Source organism: Rhinopithecus bieti, unplaced genomic scaffold (genome assembly GCF_001698545.2).
Source record: "Rhinopithecus bieti isolate Rb0 unplaced genomic scaffold, ASM169854v2 scaffold_26871, whole genome shotgun sequence".
Classification (NCBI taxonomy): Eukaryota; Metazoa; Chordata; class Mammalia; order Primates; family Cercopithecidae; genus Rhinopithecus; species Rhinopithecus bieti.
Window position 1 is genome coordinate 2,094,234 of NW_016812402.1, and position 14,682 is coordinate 2,108,915.

At 38.6% G+C, this 14,682-nt stretch overlaps 1 protein-coding gene across 1 annotated transcript; it reads right to left on the minus strand.

Moving 5' to 3' along the window:
- Window positions 1–2,625: 2,625 nt before the first annotated feature.
- Window positions 2,626–14,427, minus strand: LOC108544926 (interferon-induced protein with tetratricopeptide repeats 1). Its single transcript, XM_017896354.1, has 3 exons — window positions 14,329–14,427; window positions 14,044–14,225; window positions 2,626–4,335 (listed from the first exon to the last, which is right to left on the minus strand). Exons 2-3 carry the CDS (start codon window positions 14,046–14,048, stop codon window positions 2,904–2,906), a joined length of 1,437 nt encoding a protein of 478 aa, XP_017751843.1. The 5' UTR covers window positions 14,049–14,225; window positions 14,329–14,427; the 3' UTR covers window positions 2,626–2,903.
- Window positions 14,428–14,682: the final 255 nt, after the last annotated feature.

The window sequence follows — 14,682 nt, forward strand, 5'->3', positions numbered from 1 at the left end:
GCCCGTGCCCCGCCTATTGCCCTCCCACTCCTAGAAAAGCCGCTCCGGAGGCACGCCACACGCGGTCTTCCTCAGTCCTCCACTCCTGTCGGGATGTCAGGACTGCGGGAACTCCGTCCGAGAGCCCCACCGGGGGGTTCTGTCGGCCTTCTTTGCCGGAGGCCGACAGACCTCTTCCCCACACCTTAGGTGACCAAAATAAACTTGCAGTTTTGCTCCTACACTTGCCTACTCACTGGTTCTTTTGTGCCTGCTCTGGTGGTCTTAGAAAAACAAATCAATTGCATGTTCTCACTTATAAGTGGGAGCTGAATGATGAGAACACATGGACACGGGGGGAACAACACACACTGGGGCCTGTTGGAGGGAGGGGTTGGTGGGAGGGAGAGCTTCAGGAAGTACAGCTAAGGGATGCTGGGCTTAATATCTAGGTGATGGGATGATATGTTGGTGATGGGATGATCTGTTCAGCAAACCACCATGACACACGTTTACCTATGTAACAAACCTGAACCTCCTGAACATATACCTCTGAATTTAAAATAAAAGTTGAAGCAAAAAATGTACTTCCAGTGAAAATTTAGCATTTAATTTGAGATGTGCCATAATCTCTGTCAGGACAATGGATGAAATCAATATCTACTGGAAGGAGTAACAATATTAAATAATTGAAGCAAAATGGATTGGAAGCCCAAAATTTGGAGATTTTCTTGGGGTGCTCTGTGAACCAAATCTCCAGAACCTGTGAACATATTACTTTACATAGCAAAAGGGAATTTGCAGATGTTATTAAATCAAGGATTTGGGGATGGGGCGATGAACCTGGATTATCCAGGTGGACCTGGTGGGTCCTTAGAAGAAAGAGGCAAAAGAGTCAGAGGAGAGAAGGAGATGTGAAGAAGGAAGCAGAGAGAGAGAGAGATGTGAAGCTACTACACTGTAGGTTTTGAAGATGGGTGAAATAATTCAGGCAGCCTCTGGAAGTTGGAAAAGGCCTAGAGCCTCTGGAGGAGTGTGGCTGTGTCAATACCTTGACTTTGGCTCATTGAAACCCATTTCAGGCTTCTGACCTCCAGAACTGTAAGATAATAAATCTGTGAAATTTTAAGTCACCAAATTTGTGGTAATTTGTTACAGCCACTACAGGAAACTAATATATTCTCCCCTAAAACATATACAAGGATGAAAGCTCAAAAACATTGCTTCTTTATTTTTTCCTTCTTATAATATTATGTGTTGTGCATTGCCTTTCAATAAAATGTGATTATTCATAATCAAAGGTGATTGTTACCAATGATCTCTGATTATTTAGCAACCTTTCATGTAATATTTCTTGATTTAACTAGATTAATGTCAGCAAATGACTTAGTAAAGAGTGCTTCAAATAAAATGGCATAAAACAAGATAAACTCCTTGAAACACTTTCACATTGAATTAAACCTAAAACATCTTCATGGAGAAAGCTAACCTTTAATTGACTGTGTACTGCTATCTGTGTTTCTCACTAGATTGTAAACAGCATGAGGTTTGGGAAGAATATTTGCCTGTTTATTACAGTACTTTTGGTTTCTTGCACTGAAAGCTATTTGTTGATGATGTTGACAGAAAATCACAAGCAGTATACATTTGGAGAAAACTTTTTTTTTTTTTTTTTTTTTGAGACACAGTCTCGTTCTATCACCCAGAATGGATTGCAGTGGCAAGACTCACTGCAGCCTCAAACTCCTCGGCTCCAGCAATCCGCTCACCTCAGCCTCCTGAGTAGCTGAAACTGGAATTACAGTTGCATGCCACCACACCCAGCTAAGTTTTTGCATTTTTTTGTAGAGATGGTTGGTTTTGCCATTGCCCAGGATGCTCCTGAATTCCTGGGTTCATGTGATCTCCTGCCTCATCCCCTCAAAGTGCAGGGATTACAGGCATGAGCCACTGCAGCCTCCTCTCTCACAACCTGCAGCCTGAGAAACAGAGCCTACCACAGCAACCAAAAGCAGGCTCTTGGAGTGAGGGAGGGTATTACAGAAGTTTTATGCTTGGTAGATTGGCTCGACACACATATTTAACAGGTTATGGGGGGTTATGAATATTCATGAGGAGCAGTCATAGAAGAGTGGTACACAAACATGTATGTTACAAGCATTCTGTGTTCACTTTGTGGTGGAGACTTAACATTAAAATGCAGCAAAATTAGGCTTCATATGTCAAAAGGTGAAACAAAGGACATTGAAGCACCCTGTGTGCAGCCTCCATGGACTGGCCAGAACCAGTCTGTGGGCGGTGGTCACTTATCAGGAGGGAAGGCTGATCAGTTGTCATGTGGAACCCGCAAGAGGGGAAGGGAGTCTGGCCGTGGTGCTAGGTGGAGTGAGCTAGGTGAAGTCAGCCAAGGAGTGAGTCTTCTGTTCTTTGTTTTCCATGGGTTTCTGTTTAACTCAGTGGAAGAAGTCCAATGGCAGTTAGCAAGGGAGGGGATATAATGAGGTGTGAATGATCTCTCATCTCGTCATGGTTGGGAAACTTAGTTTTTAAGGTTTCTGGGGTCTCCTTGGCCAAAAGGGTCGGTTCAGTTGTTAGAGGAGCTAAGGATTTTATTTTTATTTCACAAGAAAATGAATGAATTAAACATTTAGTGTAAGTCCAATATTTTATTTCCTACAAAGTTACCTAACATTTTTTTCTCGACTACATAGCACTCATACAAATGATTTCTCTCTTTCTTACATGCACCCACACATTGTTTCACTAATTGTTGACTGCAACTAATATTTTATCAGATGTAATTATTCAAGAATGACATAATTACAGTGAATTATAATGTTTCTGAAAACAATAAGCAGAAAAGATGATTAGTACATGTTAGCATAAAATGAAATGAAATGTGAAAGTGGCTGATATCTGGGTGCCTAAGGACCTTGTCTCACAGAGTTCTCGAAGTCAGCAGCCAGTCTCAGGGCCTGCTCATAGTACTCCAGGGCTTCATTCATATTTCCTTTCAATTTGTAGACAAACCCAAGGAGGCTCAAGCTTTCCAGATCTAATGAATTTCTCTGAAGTTTCCTTAAAACCAATTTCTTCAAAGAATTGATACTTTTATCCCTTATGAATGATGCCTGTTCTATTTTTATGGCTTTTAAATAATGGATAATTGCATTGATTTCTGATTTCTTTTGAAATTCCTGAAACCGAGCATACTGCAAATGTATGTCTTGCATTGTTTCTTCTACCACTGGTTTCATGCATAACAGTTTTTGAAAAGTTTCTTCAGCTTTTCTGTGATTGCCTGCTTCTATATACATTCTTGCCAGGTCTAGATGAGCCACCTCAAATGTGGGCTTTTTTTCCACTGCAGATTCAAAATGAAATATGGCTGATCTTATCATTTTGTCTATCTTTTCTCTATTCTGCCCTCTAGGCTGCCCTTTTGTAGCCTCCTTGATTTGAATCATTTGTGCCTTATAGCAAAGCCCTATCTGGTGATGCAGTAAGACAGAAGTGGGTGTTTCCTGCAAGGCCTTTTTTAATAACTCAAGAGCTTTATCCACAGAGCCTTTTCTTCGGTAAAACTTGGCTGCATATCGAAAGACGTAGGTCTGTGAGGACATGTTGGCCAGAGCTTCTTCAAGGTACTTTTCTCCTTCAGCTTCCTGTCCATTATCCTGAAGCTTCAGGGCAAGGAGAACCTTAATATATCCATTGTCTGGATTTAGCCTGACAGCTTGCCTTAGGGGAAGCAAAGAAAACTGCCTGTAACCCTTTGTGGCTACTTTAAAGCCGTCCAGGCGATAGGCAGAGATCGCATACCCAGCGCTGAATTCAGGGTTTTCAGGGTCCACTTCAAGCGCCTTTTCAAAGCAGGCCTTGGCCCGTTCATAATTCTTTCCTCCACACTTCAGCAAGGCCCATCCTTCTTCACAGTCTATTTCCGGACACTCCATTCTATAGCGGAAAGGATTTGAAGGCTTCTTGCAAATGTTCTCCACCTTGTCCAGGTAAGCCTGGGCTTCTGCCAGTCTGCCCATGTGGTAATACACCCAGGCAAAGTTGCTCCAAGTCACCAGACTCCTCACACTTGCTTGGTAGGCATGTTCTTTCTGCATTAAGTCTTCAGCTTCTTTTAAGCTCTTCAGGGCTTCCTCATTCTGGCCTTTCAGGTGTTTCACATAGGCTAGTAGGTTGTGTATTCCCACATTGTATTTGGTGTCTAGGAATTCAATCTGGTCCAAGACTCTATTTTCTAAATCAGGCATTTCACCATCTTCAATGAATAACTCCCATGTAAAGTGACATCTCAATTGCTCCAGACTGTCCTTGACCTGATGATTATCACCATTTGTACTGTAAAAACAAAAACAGATATTCTTTGTTAGGTGAGGAACAGCCAGAAGAAAAACGTCAGATAAGACACCTTGTATTTTAGTGCTTATCCTTGAAAGGATCACACTTACTTAGATTTCATTAAAGTTAATGTATTTTTAAGTTATTCATGGACTGTTGATATTGATATTGTTTGCTTGGCTTCATATGCTAGCTAGAGCAATTTCCAGCCAAGTAACTATTCTGTACTTAAGAGTCCTATTTGTAGAATGGAGATAATGATGGTATTTATCACACTGGGTTTGGTGAGGATTAATAAACTTGCATGTGTAAAGCACTGAGAGCATATTATATGCTATATAAGAGTTTCTTATTTTAATATTAAGATAACTAGGACAGAGGTCAGTTAGAAATGCAGAACCTTAGGAAACATTGACTTTAGGACCTTACTCTGCATGGAATGCAACAAATTAAGACCACATGAAAGAGAGAACATTTGACCAGGGTTTTCTTTTTTTTTTCATTTTTTTACTTGGAAATAATTATAGATTCACAGAAAGCTGCAAAGACAGTACAGAGATCCAGTGTATCCTTCACCCAATTTCTCCAATGATTCTATCTTATACAACTATAATACAATAGTTCAAAACTAGAAAATTGACATTGGTACAACAATGCTTTTGTATGGTGCTATGTCATTTTTTTCATGTGAGTAAACCTATGAGACCACCACTTTGACAAAGAAATGAAACTACTCTTCACTACCACATCTCCCTCATATTACCCCTTTATGGTCACATCTGTCACCTCCTCACCTTTACTCCCCTAATCCTTGGTAACCACTAATTTGTTCTTCGTCTCTGTAATTTTGTCATTTCAAGAATGTCATATAGACTGGTTGCGGTGGCTCATGCCTGTAATCTCAACACTTTGGGAGGCCGAGGCAGGCAGATAATTTGAGGTCAGGAGTTTGAGACCAGCTGACCAGCATGGCGAAACACCGTCTCTACTCAAAATACAAAAAAAAAAAAAAAAAAATTAGCTGGGCATGGTGGTGCATGCCTGTAGTCCCAGCTACTTGGGAGGCTGAGGCAGGAGAATCACTTGAGCCTGAGAGGCAGAGGTTGCAGTGAGCTGAGATTGCACCACTGCACTCCAGCCTAGGTAACACAGTGAAACTCAGTCTCAAAAAAAAAAAAAAAAAAAAAGTCATCTAAATGGAGACTTTCATATAAAAGGATAGTTCAATATACAAAAATTAATCAATGTAATATATCACATTAACAGAATGAAGGGAAAAAATACATGACCATCTCAATTGATGCAGAAAAAGCATTTGACAAAATTCAACACCCTTTATGAAAAAAACACTCGACAGACTACAGACTACTAATAGAGGGAAACGATCTCAGCACAATTAAAGCCATATATGAAAAACCTACAGTTAGTATCATATTCAATGGTGAAAAAACAAAAGCTTTTCCTCCACCATCAGGAATGAGGGAAGATGCTGCTTTCACCACTTCTATTCAACATAGTACTGGAAGTTCTAGTCAGAGCAATTACGAATGAAAAGGAAATACAAGACATCCAAGTTGGAAAGGAAGGAAGAAGTAAGATTATCTCTGTTCACAAATGACATAATTTTATATATAGAAAATTCTAAGGATTCTACACATTAACAAATAAATTCAGCAAAACTGCAGGATACAAAATCTACATGAAAAATCAGTCATATTTCTATACAGTAACAATTAAAAAATCCCAGAAGGAAATTAAGAAAACAATCCCATTTACAATAGCATCAAAAATAATATAATACTTAGCAATAAACTTAACCAAGGAGGCAAAAGACTTGTACACTGGAAACTGTAAGACTGCTGAAAGAAATTAAAGAAGCTATAAATAAATGGAAAGACATCCTCTGTTCTTTAGAAGATTAGAAGACATTTAGTGGATTAGAAGACATAATAGTAAGATGTCAATACTATCCAATACTACCCAAAGTGATCTACAAATTCAATGCAATCTTTATAAAAATCCCAATGACGTTTTTTGCAGAAATAGAAAAATTCAACATAAAATTCATATGAAATCTCAGGGGATCTCAAATAGCCAAAGCAATCTTGAAAAAGAAGAACAAAGTTGGATGTCTCACACTTTCTGATTTCAAAACTTACTACAAAGCTACAGTAATCAGAACATTACAGCATTGACATAAAGACAGATGTATAGACCAGTGAAATCAAATAGAAAGCCCTGAAAAAAACCCTTACTTATCTGGCTGTATTAGTTAGCTCAGAATGTCATAACTCAATATAACAGAGTGGATGTCTTAAACAACAGAAATTTATTTTCTTATAGTTCTGGAGGCTAGAAGTCCTAGATGAAGGTGACAACCAGTTTGGTTGCTGGCAAGGAATATCTTCCTGGATTGCAGATGGCTCCTTCTTGCTGCATCCTAAAGTGGCCTTTCCTCGGTGGCAGAAAGAGAGAGAGAGAGAGAGACAGAGAGCTTTGGTGTCTAAGGACACCAGCTCTGTTGGATTAAGGCCTTGCTCTTGTGATTTTATTTGACCTTTATTACCTCTTTTTAGATTCTATCTCCAAAGAACAGTTCAACATAAGAGGGTTAAGGCTTCAACGTAAGAATTTGGGGTAGGGGTGGGTTGGGAGTGCACAATTCAGTCCATAACAATGGTGGAATGATTTTCAGTATGAATGTCAAGACCATCTAATGGGGAAAGGATGGTTTTTTCAATAAACAATGTGGGAAAGCTGGATATACAGATGAAAAAGGGTAAAGTTGGACCCTTACTTTATGCCATATATAACAATTAACTCAAAATGGATGAAAGACCTAAATGTAAGACCTAAAATTATAAAACTCAGAAGAAAACTTAAGGAAAAATCTTCACAACATTGTATTTGGCAATTGGCAATGATTCATTAGATATGATACCAAAATCACAGGCAATAACAGTAAAAATAGTTAAGCTGGACTTCACCAAAATTAAAAACTTTTATGCATGGAAGGATGCTATCAACAGAGTGGTAAGACAAATCACAGAATGAAATAAAATATTTGCAAATCGTGTATCTGATAAGGAATTAATATACAGAATAGATAAAGAAACTCTACAACTTAGCAACAAAAAACAACGATTAAAAAAATGGGCAAAGGACTTAAATAGACATTTCCCCAAAGAAAATATAGAACTGGCCAATAAGCATATGCAAAGATGCTCAATATCACTAATCATTAGTGAAATGCAAATAAAAACCACAATGAGATACCACTTCATGTCTGTTAGGTTAGCTATTATTAAAAAAAAAAAAAAAAAAAACAGGAAATAACAAATATCGGTGAGAATCTAGAGAAATGGAAACACTTGTGCACTGCTAGTAGGAATGTAAAAGGGGCAAGTGCTGTGAAAATGGTAATGGTAAGGTAATTCCTTCAAAAAAATTAGCCATAGAATTACCATTTGATCCAGCAATTCCACTTTTGGTTTTATACCCAAAAAGAAGTGAAAGCAGGGACTCAAGCAGATATTGATTTGTCCATATTCATAGCAGCATTATTCACACAGCAAAAGGTAGGAGCAACTTAAGTGTCCATCGATGGATGAATGGATAAACAAAATGTGGTATATACATACAATGGAATATTCAGCCTTAAAAAAGAAAAGACATTCTGATACATGTTACAACATGGATAAACTTTGAAGGTATTATGTTAAGTGAAATAAGCCAGTCACAAAAGGACAATATTGTATGATTCAATTTATATAAGGTACCTAGAGTGGCCACATTCATAAAGACAGAAAGTAGAACAGTGATTAACAGGGACTGGTGTGCTGGGTCTGTCCCGCAGACCCTGACTGATGGATGAAATGAGTACTCAGACACAGGTATGCAGTGTAAAAGCAGTGAGGTGAGTGCCTGGCTCTAATGGCCAGAGAACATCTCCGAGAAGCTGGAGATGCTTACTTTTATTCAGTGCAGGCACAATGCCGAAAACCTGGAGCCAACACAACCTGTAGGTAATTAACATTTATAAGTAAACAAGCCTGTTTAAGATAAATTCCTGACCTCGTGATCTGCCCGCCTTGGCCTCCCAAAGTGCTGGGATTACAGGCTTGAGCCACCGTGCGAGACCCTTCTCAAAAAAAAAAAAAAAAAAAAAAAAAAAAGATAAATTCCCCCACACTCCCTTGTACCTACTCCTTGCCCTCTGCCTCGGGGTTATAGAACAGCTGCCTTCAGCTATTCTCCTCCAGGGCTCTGCAGAAACTTCTGAACTTTCAGAAGGTTTGCATTCTTTCCCTATAGTTTTTCCCATCACTCTGACTGATCCTCCACACTGGGGGAGGAGGGAATAGGAAATTATTGTTTAATGAGTACAGAGTTTCAATTTAGGAAGATGAAAATTTTCTGGAGATGGATGGTGGTCATGGCTGCACAATAAAGTGAATGTATTTAATGTCATAGAACTGTACACTTAAAAATGGTTAAAATTATGAATTTTATGTTATATATATTTTACCATAATGAAACAATTTATGATTTATTTATGGCAAAGGTGCTCTAAACAAAGTAAATAGAAAAATAATAAAAATATGGAAAATGTTTTTAATATGGAGAAGATTCTCATTTGTAATATATAAAGTGTTTTGCAAATTGGTATAGTTCAACAGACCACTGGAAATCTATATGAATAGATAATTTGTAGAAGAGCAAATATAAATGGCCAATAAATATGAAAAAAAAAATGCTCTGGATCAGGACAATGACTCATGCCTATAATCCTAGCACTTTGGGAGGCCAAGGCAGGAGATTTGCTTGAGGTCAGAAGTTTAAGATCCGTCTGGGCAACACAGTAAGACCCTGTCTCTGTAAAAAGAAAAAAGATGCCCTAAGCCTCTAGTCATTAGAGAAATGCAAATTAAAGAAGCAATAATTTATAACTTTATTCCACTCAGATTGGCAAGAGTTTAAATGGATGAGGACACAATTTCTGAAGCCATGAATTATTATGGCCTTCAAGATCAATATGATGACAGTCATGAAAATTTAAAGTAATTAAAATTAAAATTTTAATTTTAAAATCAAAATTAAAATTAATGATAGTCATTAAAATTACATTTCCTTCAACAAAGTAATTCCACTCCTCAGAATCTATCTCCCAGAAAAAAATCACCAGTACATAAGGATGTATGCTCAAGAATATTCATTACCAACACTGTATATATTAGCAACAAACTGGAAATATTAATAGGGAATGGTTAAATTAATTAAGTATATCTATACCATAGAATATTATGTAGCCACTAGACTACATGAATTAGATCAAAACTAGTTGAGTTTGATGGACTTTCATAATATACAGTTAATCAAGAAAAGTGAATTGTAAAGAAGTGTCCAAAACACTACCCTATTTTTTGTTTTATAAAGAACCAAATCCTTTTATATTTGTTTGTGTGTGATTACTCATGTATGGAGAAATATATGTAAGTATACTTACAGCTCATCAACAAGAAGACAAGCAACCCAATTTAAAAATGAGCAAAGGACTTCAGTAGACAATTCTCCAAAGAATAATCACAAAGGACTAGCAAACACATGAAAAGATGCTCAACATCATTAGCCACTAGAAAAATGCTAACCAAAACCATGAGGTATCACTCTTCACCCAGTAAGTTGGCTACAATAATAATTTTAAAAAAGGAGAATAGGTGAACAAGTATTGACAAGTGCTATGGTTTTGATATAGTTTGACTGTCCCCACCAAATCTCCTACTGACATTTGATCTCTAGTGTCACAATTTTGGAGGTAGGGCCTAGTGGGATGTGTTCGGATCATAGAGGTAGGTCGCTCATGAATGACCTGGTGCCATTCTAGTAGCAGTGAGTGAATTCTCATTCTCATGAGACTGGATTGGTTCTTGGGGGAATGGATTAGTCCTTTGAGAATGGGTTGTTATAATGTCAGGATGCCCCCTGGGTTTAGACCCTCTTTGTATGTGCTTCCCCTTTGACCTTCTCCAGTGTGTTTTGACACAGCACCAAAGCCCTCACCAGAAGCTGAGAAGATGCCAGCACCATACTTCTTGTACAACCTGTGGAACTGTAAGCTAAATAAACCTTTTTTCTTTAGAAGTTGCCCAGCCTCAGATATTCTTCTATAGCAACACAAAAAGGACTAAGACAATAAGGATGTGGAGAAATTGAAACCCTCATACATTGCTGGTGGAAATGTAAAATGATGCAGCTGCTGTGGAAAACAATGTGGTGGTACCTCAATAAGTTAAACATAATATTTACCATATGACACATTCCTGGGTATACATTCCTGGATGTTCCACATCTGGATATATACTTAAGATAATTAAAAACAGGTGTTCAAATAAAAACTTGCACACAGATGTTCATAGCAGTATTATTCATAATGGCCAAAAAATGGAAACAACCCACATGTTCACCAACCGATGGATAGAAAAATGTTAATATATCCCTAAAGTGGAATATTATGTAGCCACAAAAAGGAATGAAGTACTGATACATGACACAACAGGGATAAACCTTGACAGCACTACACTAAATGAAAAAAACTGATCCAAAAGGTCACTGTTTTCTTTTTTTTGTTTTTTTTTTTGTTTTTTGTTTCCTAATTTGGTCTTGAGGTCTCTCTCATGAGAGTGGCTACAATCTATAGCCCTGCCTTGAAAGAGCTCCAGGGTATTTGGTCATGGATATTTACAATGTGCCTTTCTTGGGATGTTTCTTTATTTTGATGAACAGCCTAATGCCTAAGTGTCTGATCTATGTGTAGGTGTCCCCTTTTATAGGAAACTTGTTTATACTGGGCAGATGCCCTTGCGGTTCTTGCCTGACATGTGTTTAGTTTATTTCTGCCGAGATAGCCACTCTCTCGGAAAGCCATGATCAGTGAAGAAGTTGGGTTTGAGTGTGTTGGTCAGGGAGATACAAAGGAGGCAACTGAAAAAAAAAGTATGTGAAATAACAGAAGCAGCTTATTACTTACAGATCCAGAAAGAAGAGGGCAATATGCCTTGCAGGGCCAATGGGAAAGGGGGAACCACTGAGGACATGCATGCTCAACCAGCGAGGGGAGAATGTGGGCCCAAGCTTTGATGGCAGGCCAGGGTGTTACCTAGGTGGGTTTCCTGCGGAGAGTTCTATTTGGTGAGTTTAGAGCAAGCAGGTGCAAGTTTTGCCAAGGGGTCATGCTGTGACTGAGAGGTGGTCACTGCAGCGCATCTCCCTGGTCCATATGGGGGGGTGAGGTCAGTTGGGGCAAGTCAAATAGGTCATACCCTGCTATGCTATAGGAAAGTGGTCACCAGGAAGTAGTTATATAAAGCAGATATCTGGATCAATCACATTGAGGAACTGGAAAAAGGTGAAGAACTAGAAACTGTGTCAAGGGTGACTGAGCCCTGCTTCTGGAATGAGAAAGTCCAACTTAATATTCAAAAACGGACGCTTAGGAAATATAAAATTATAAAAATTCAGTACAACCACATAGCATGTGTTTCCATTTATATGAAATATCCACAATAGGCAAATCCATAGAGACAGAAAGCAGATTAACAGTTGCTGGCACCTGGGGAAAGGGGCAAGTAGGGAGTGACTGCTTAATGGCTCTGGAGTTTCTCCATATAGTGAGAAAAATGTTCTTGAACTAGATAGTGATGATGATTGAACAGTAGTATCATGAATATACTAAATACTACTAAATTGTATACTTTAATTGAAATGATAAATTTTATTTTACGTGTATTTTATCACAATAAAAAGTTACATTGCTAAACTGAATAAAATTCTACAAATTATATATACATATATATATACATTTTTTTTTTCTGTAGTACATGTTGACATAAACATAAAAGCAGGAAAACATAAAAGCAAACGAGTTTGCCATCTGAAAAAATCTCATGAGCCCCCACTGGCACCCTTTGGGAAACATTGATTTAAAGGTTTAATGAAATATCATTGAATGTAGAGATCCTGGTCCAGATCTCAAAGCTACCACTTATTGTCTATGTGATCTTAAGATTTCTAAATCTAAGATTCTTTATTGTAAAATCAGGATGATACAGCCATGCACTGCATAATTTTAGTCCACAAAGGACCACATATTTGGTGGTGGTCCTATAAGATTTTAATGCCACACTTTTGCTGTACCATTTCTAAGTTTAAATATGTTTAGATAAACAAATACTTGCCATTGTGTTGCAGTTGCCTACAGTATTCAGTACAGTAACATGCTGCACAGGTTTATAGCCTACGTGTGTAGTAGGCTATACCATCTAGGTTTGATGTTTGCACAATGATGAAATTGCCTAACAGCTAAATTTCTCAGCGTGTATCCTCATTGTTACATGATGCATGACTGTGTAAGTACCTGCCTCGTAAGTATCTTTTGAGAATTAAATGGAATAATTTACGTAACACTTTTAGAAGCCAGGCTGGCACTTAATAAGAATTCAGAAAGTGATAACTACCTTTAGAACATTTAATATTATTATGATTTAATTATCAGTACCCACTCCATCTGTTTACAGAGGAGGGTTCATCAGAGGCCTGTAATGTGCATTTTCTGGAATTTTTACCCCTTCAAAATTTTGACCACGGGAGCACTGAGGGGAAAATTTACAAATCAGTATTAACTAATGGTGTTTTGTTTTGTTTTGTTTTCTTTTGTTTTGTTTTGTTGAGATGGAGTCTCACTCTATTGCCCAGGCTGGAGGGCAGTGGTGCAGTCTCAGCTCACTGCAACTTCTGCCTCCCGGGTTCAAGCGATTATCAGCCTCCTGAGTACCACCATGCCTAAATTATTGTATTTTTAGTAGAGACGGGGTTTCACCATGTTGGCCAGGTTGGTCTCGAACTCCTGACCTCAGGTGATCTGCTCACCTTGGCCTCCCAAAGTGCTGGAATTACAGGTGTGAGTCACCTTGCCTGGCCTAAGTAACAGTTTTTAAATCAGCTGAGGAATTCCCACATGAAGCCCTTTAGGTAAGGAAGATATGGATCTTCCCAAGCAGATGTGGATCATCTTCAGTCAAGGATATACCAAGAGTCTGGATTTTCCAGGGAAGAGGCAATCAGTTTATCTTAAGCTCAGTCTGATTAAGAAAACCTGTTGTAAGAGGCCAGAAGTGCAGAAAGTGAGACCAGAAGCCTACGGAGGAAGGCTGTGAGCTTTTCCTACCACATCTCCACTGTATTAACCACAAGACATCCGAGAGGCTGCAAGACTGAGGCTTTCACAGTCTTGTGGGTCCTGCTTTTTCTCTGTGGTAAGAAACCAGCAGAAAGCAATGCCTCTACCCAGACAAGCTGTCCATTCCTTCCCCAGATCAGACAGAATTGAATCTGATGGGAAGGAATCTCTCAGATTGGGATCATTTTCTACCTTCCTGCAAAACTCTTTTCCCATTTCCCTCCCCTTCTTTGGGCTACAGCATGAGGTAAGCTTCCTCAAGTTCACACTAACAAACTAAAAATGCATTAAACAATTTATGTATGTGCGAATGCGCACACACATGCATGCACACATTCAGTCCATAAGCAGATACTCAAATTGAGGAATTAGAAAACCTGACCTCACTGAGATCTAACCTGTTGAAATAGTATTTAATTACCATTTTTTCAAAAATTTTTGGTATTATGGCAGAGAGGCAAAGAAGTCCTTACCTCATGGTTGCTGTGAATTAGGCAGCTGTTCTGCAGGGTTTTGCTTAGCCAGGCTCCTCTGAGATCTGGCTGTTCTGTCTTGTGGATTTTCAGTTACGTTTAAACCCCAAGGCAGGGTTATATAAGGGAGCTAAACAATAGCCAAAGGTGTAACTGTGGGTGTGTCCTTGCAAGTTGGAAACCTGGGAAACCGAAACGAGAAAGTGAAAGTAAAGCTAGCTGAATTCCTGCTTGGGGGAAAATGAAACTTTGTTTCTATTTTGGTAAAACAGATAAACTGCAGACCTGCAACCATAGATGTTTCTAGTGCTGCAGAAACCCAATCACTGGCCAGCATTTGGATCCAGATTCGCATCCTCCCTAAAGAACATCAGTCCGTTGTTGCCTATTGTGGCAGTTGGTGGCTGGATTCTGGATGACTACACAGAAAAATGGGAATTGAAGGAGGTAGCTCTATTTTCAGTTTCTATATTTAGAAGGAATCTACTATCAAATATAAAAATCTACTCTTAATTGAGTAATAAGGCTTTTGGTTGCTACTTTTGGTTTCAGCTTGATGGAAATAAGTAACCAATCTGGTTTAGGAATGAAGGAAAGAGGACAATACCTAGAGAGCCTTCTAACCCCTGATGACTTAGG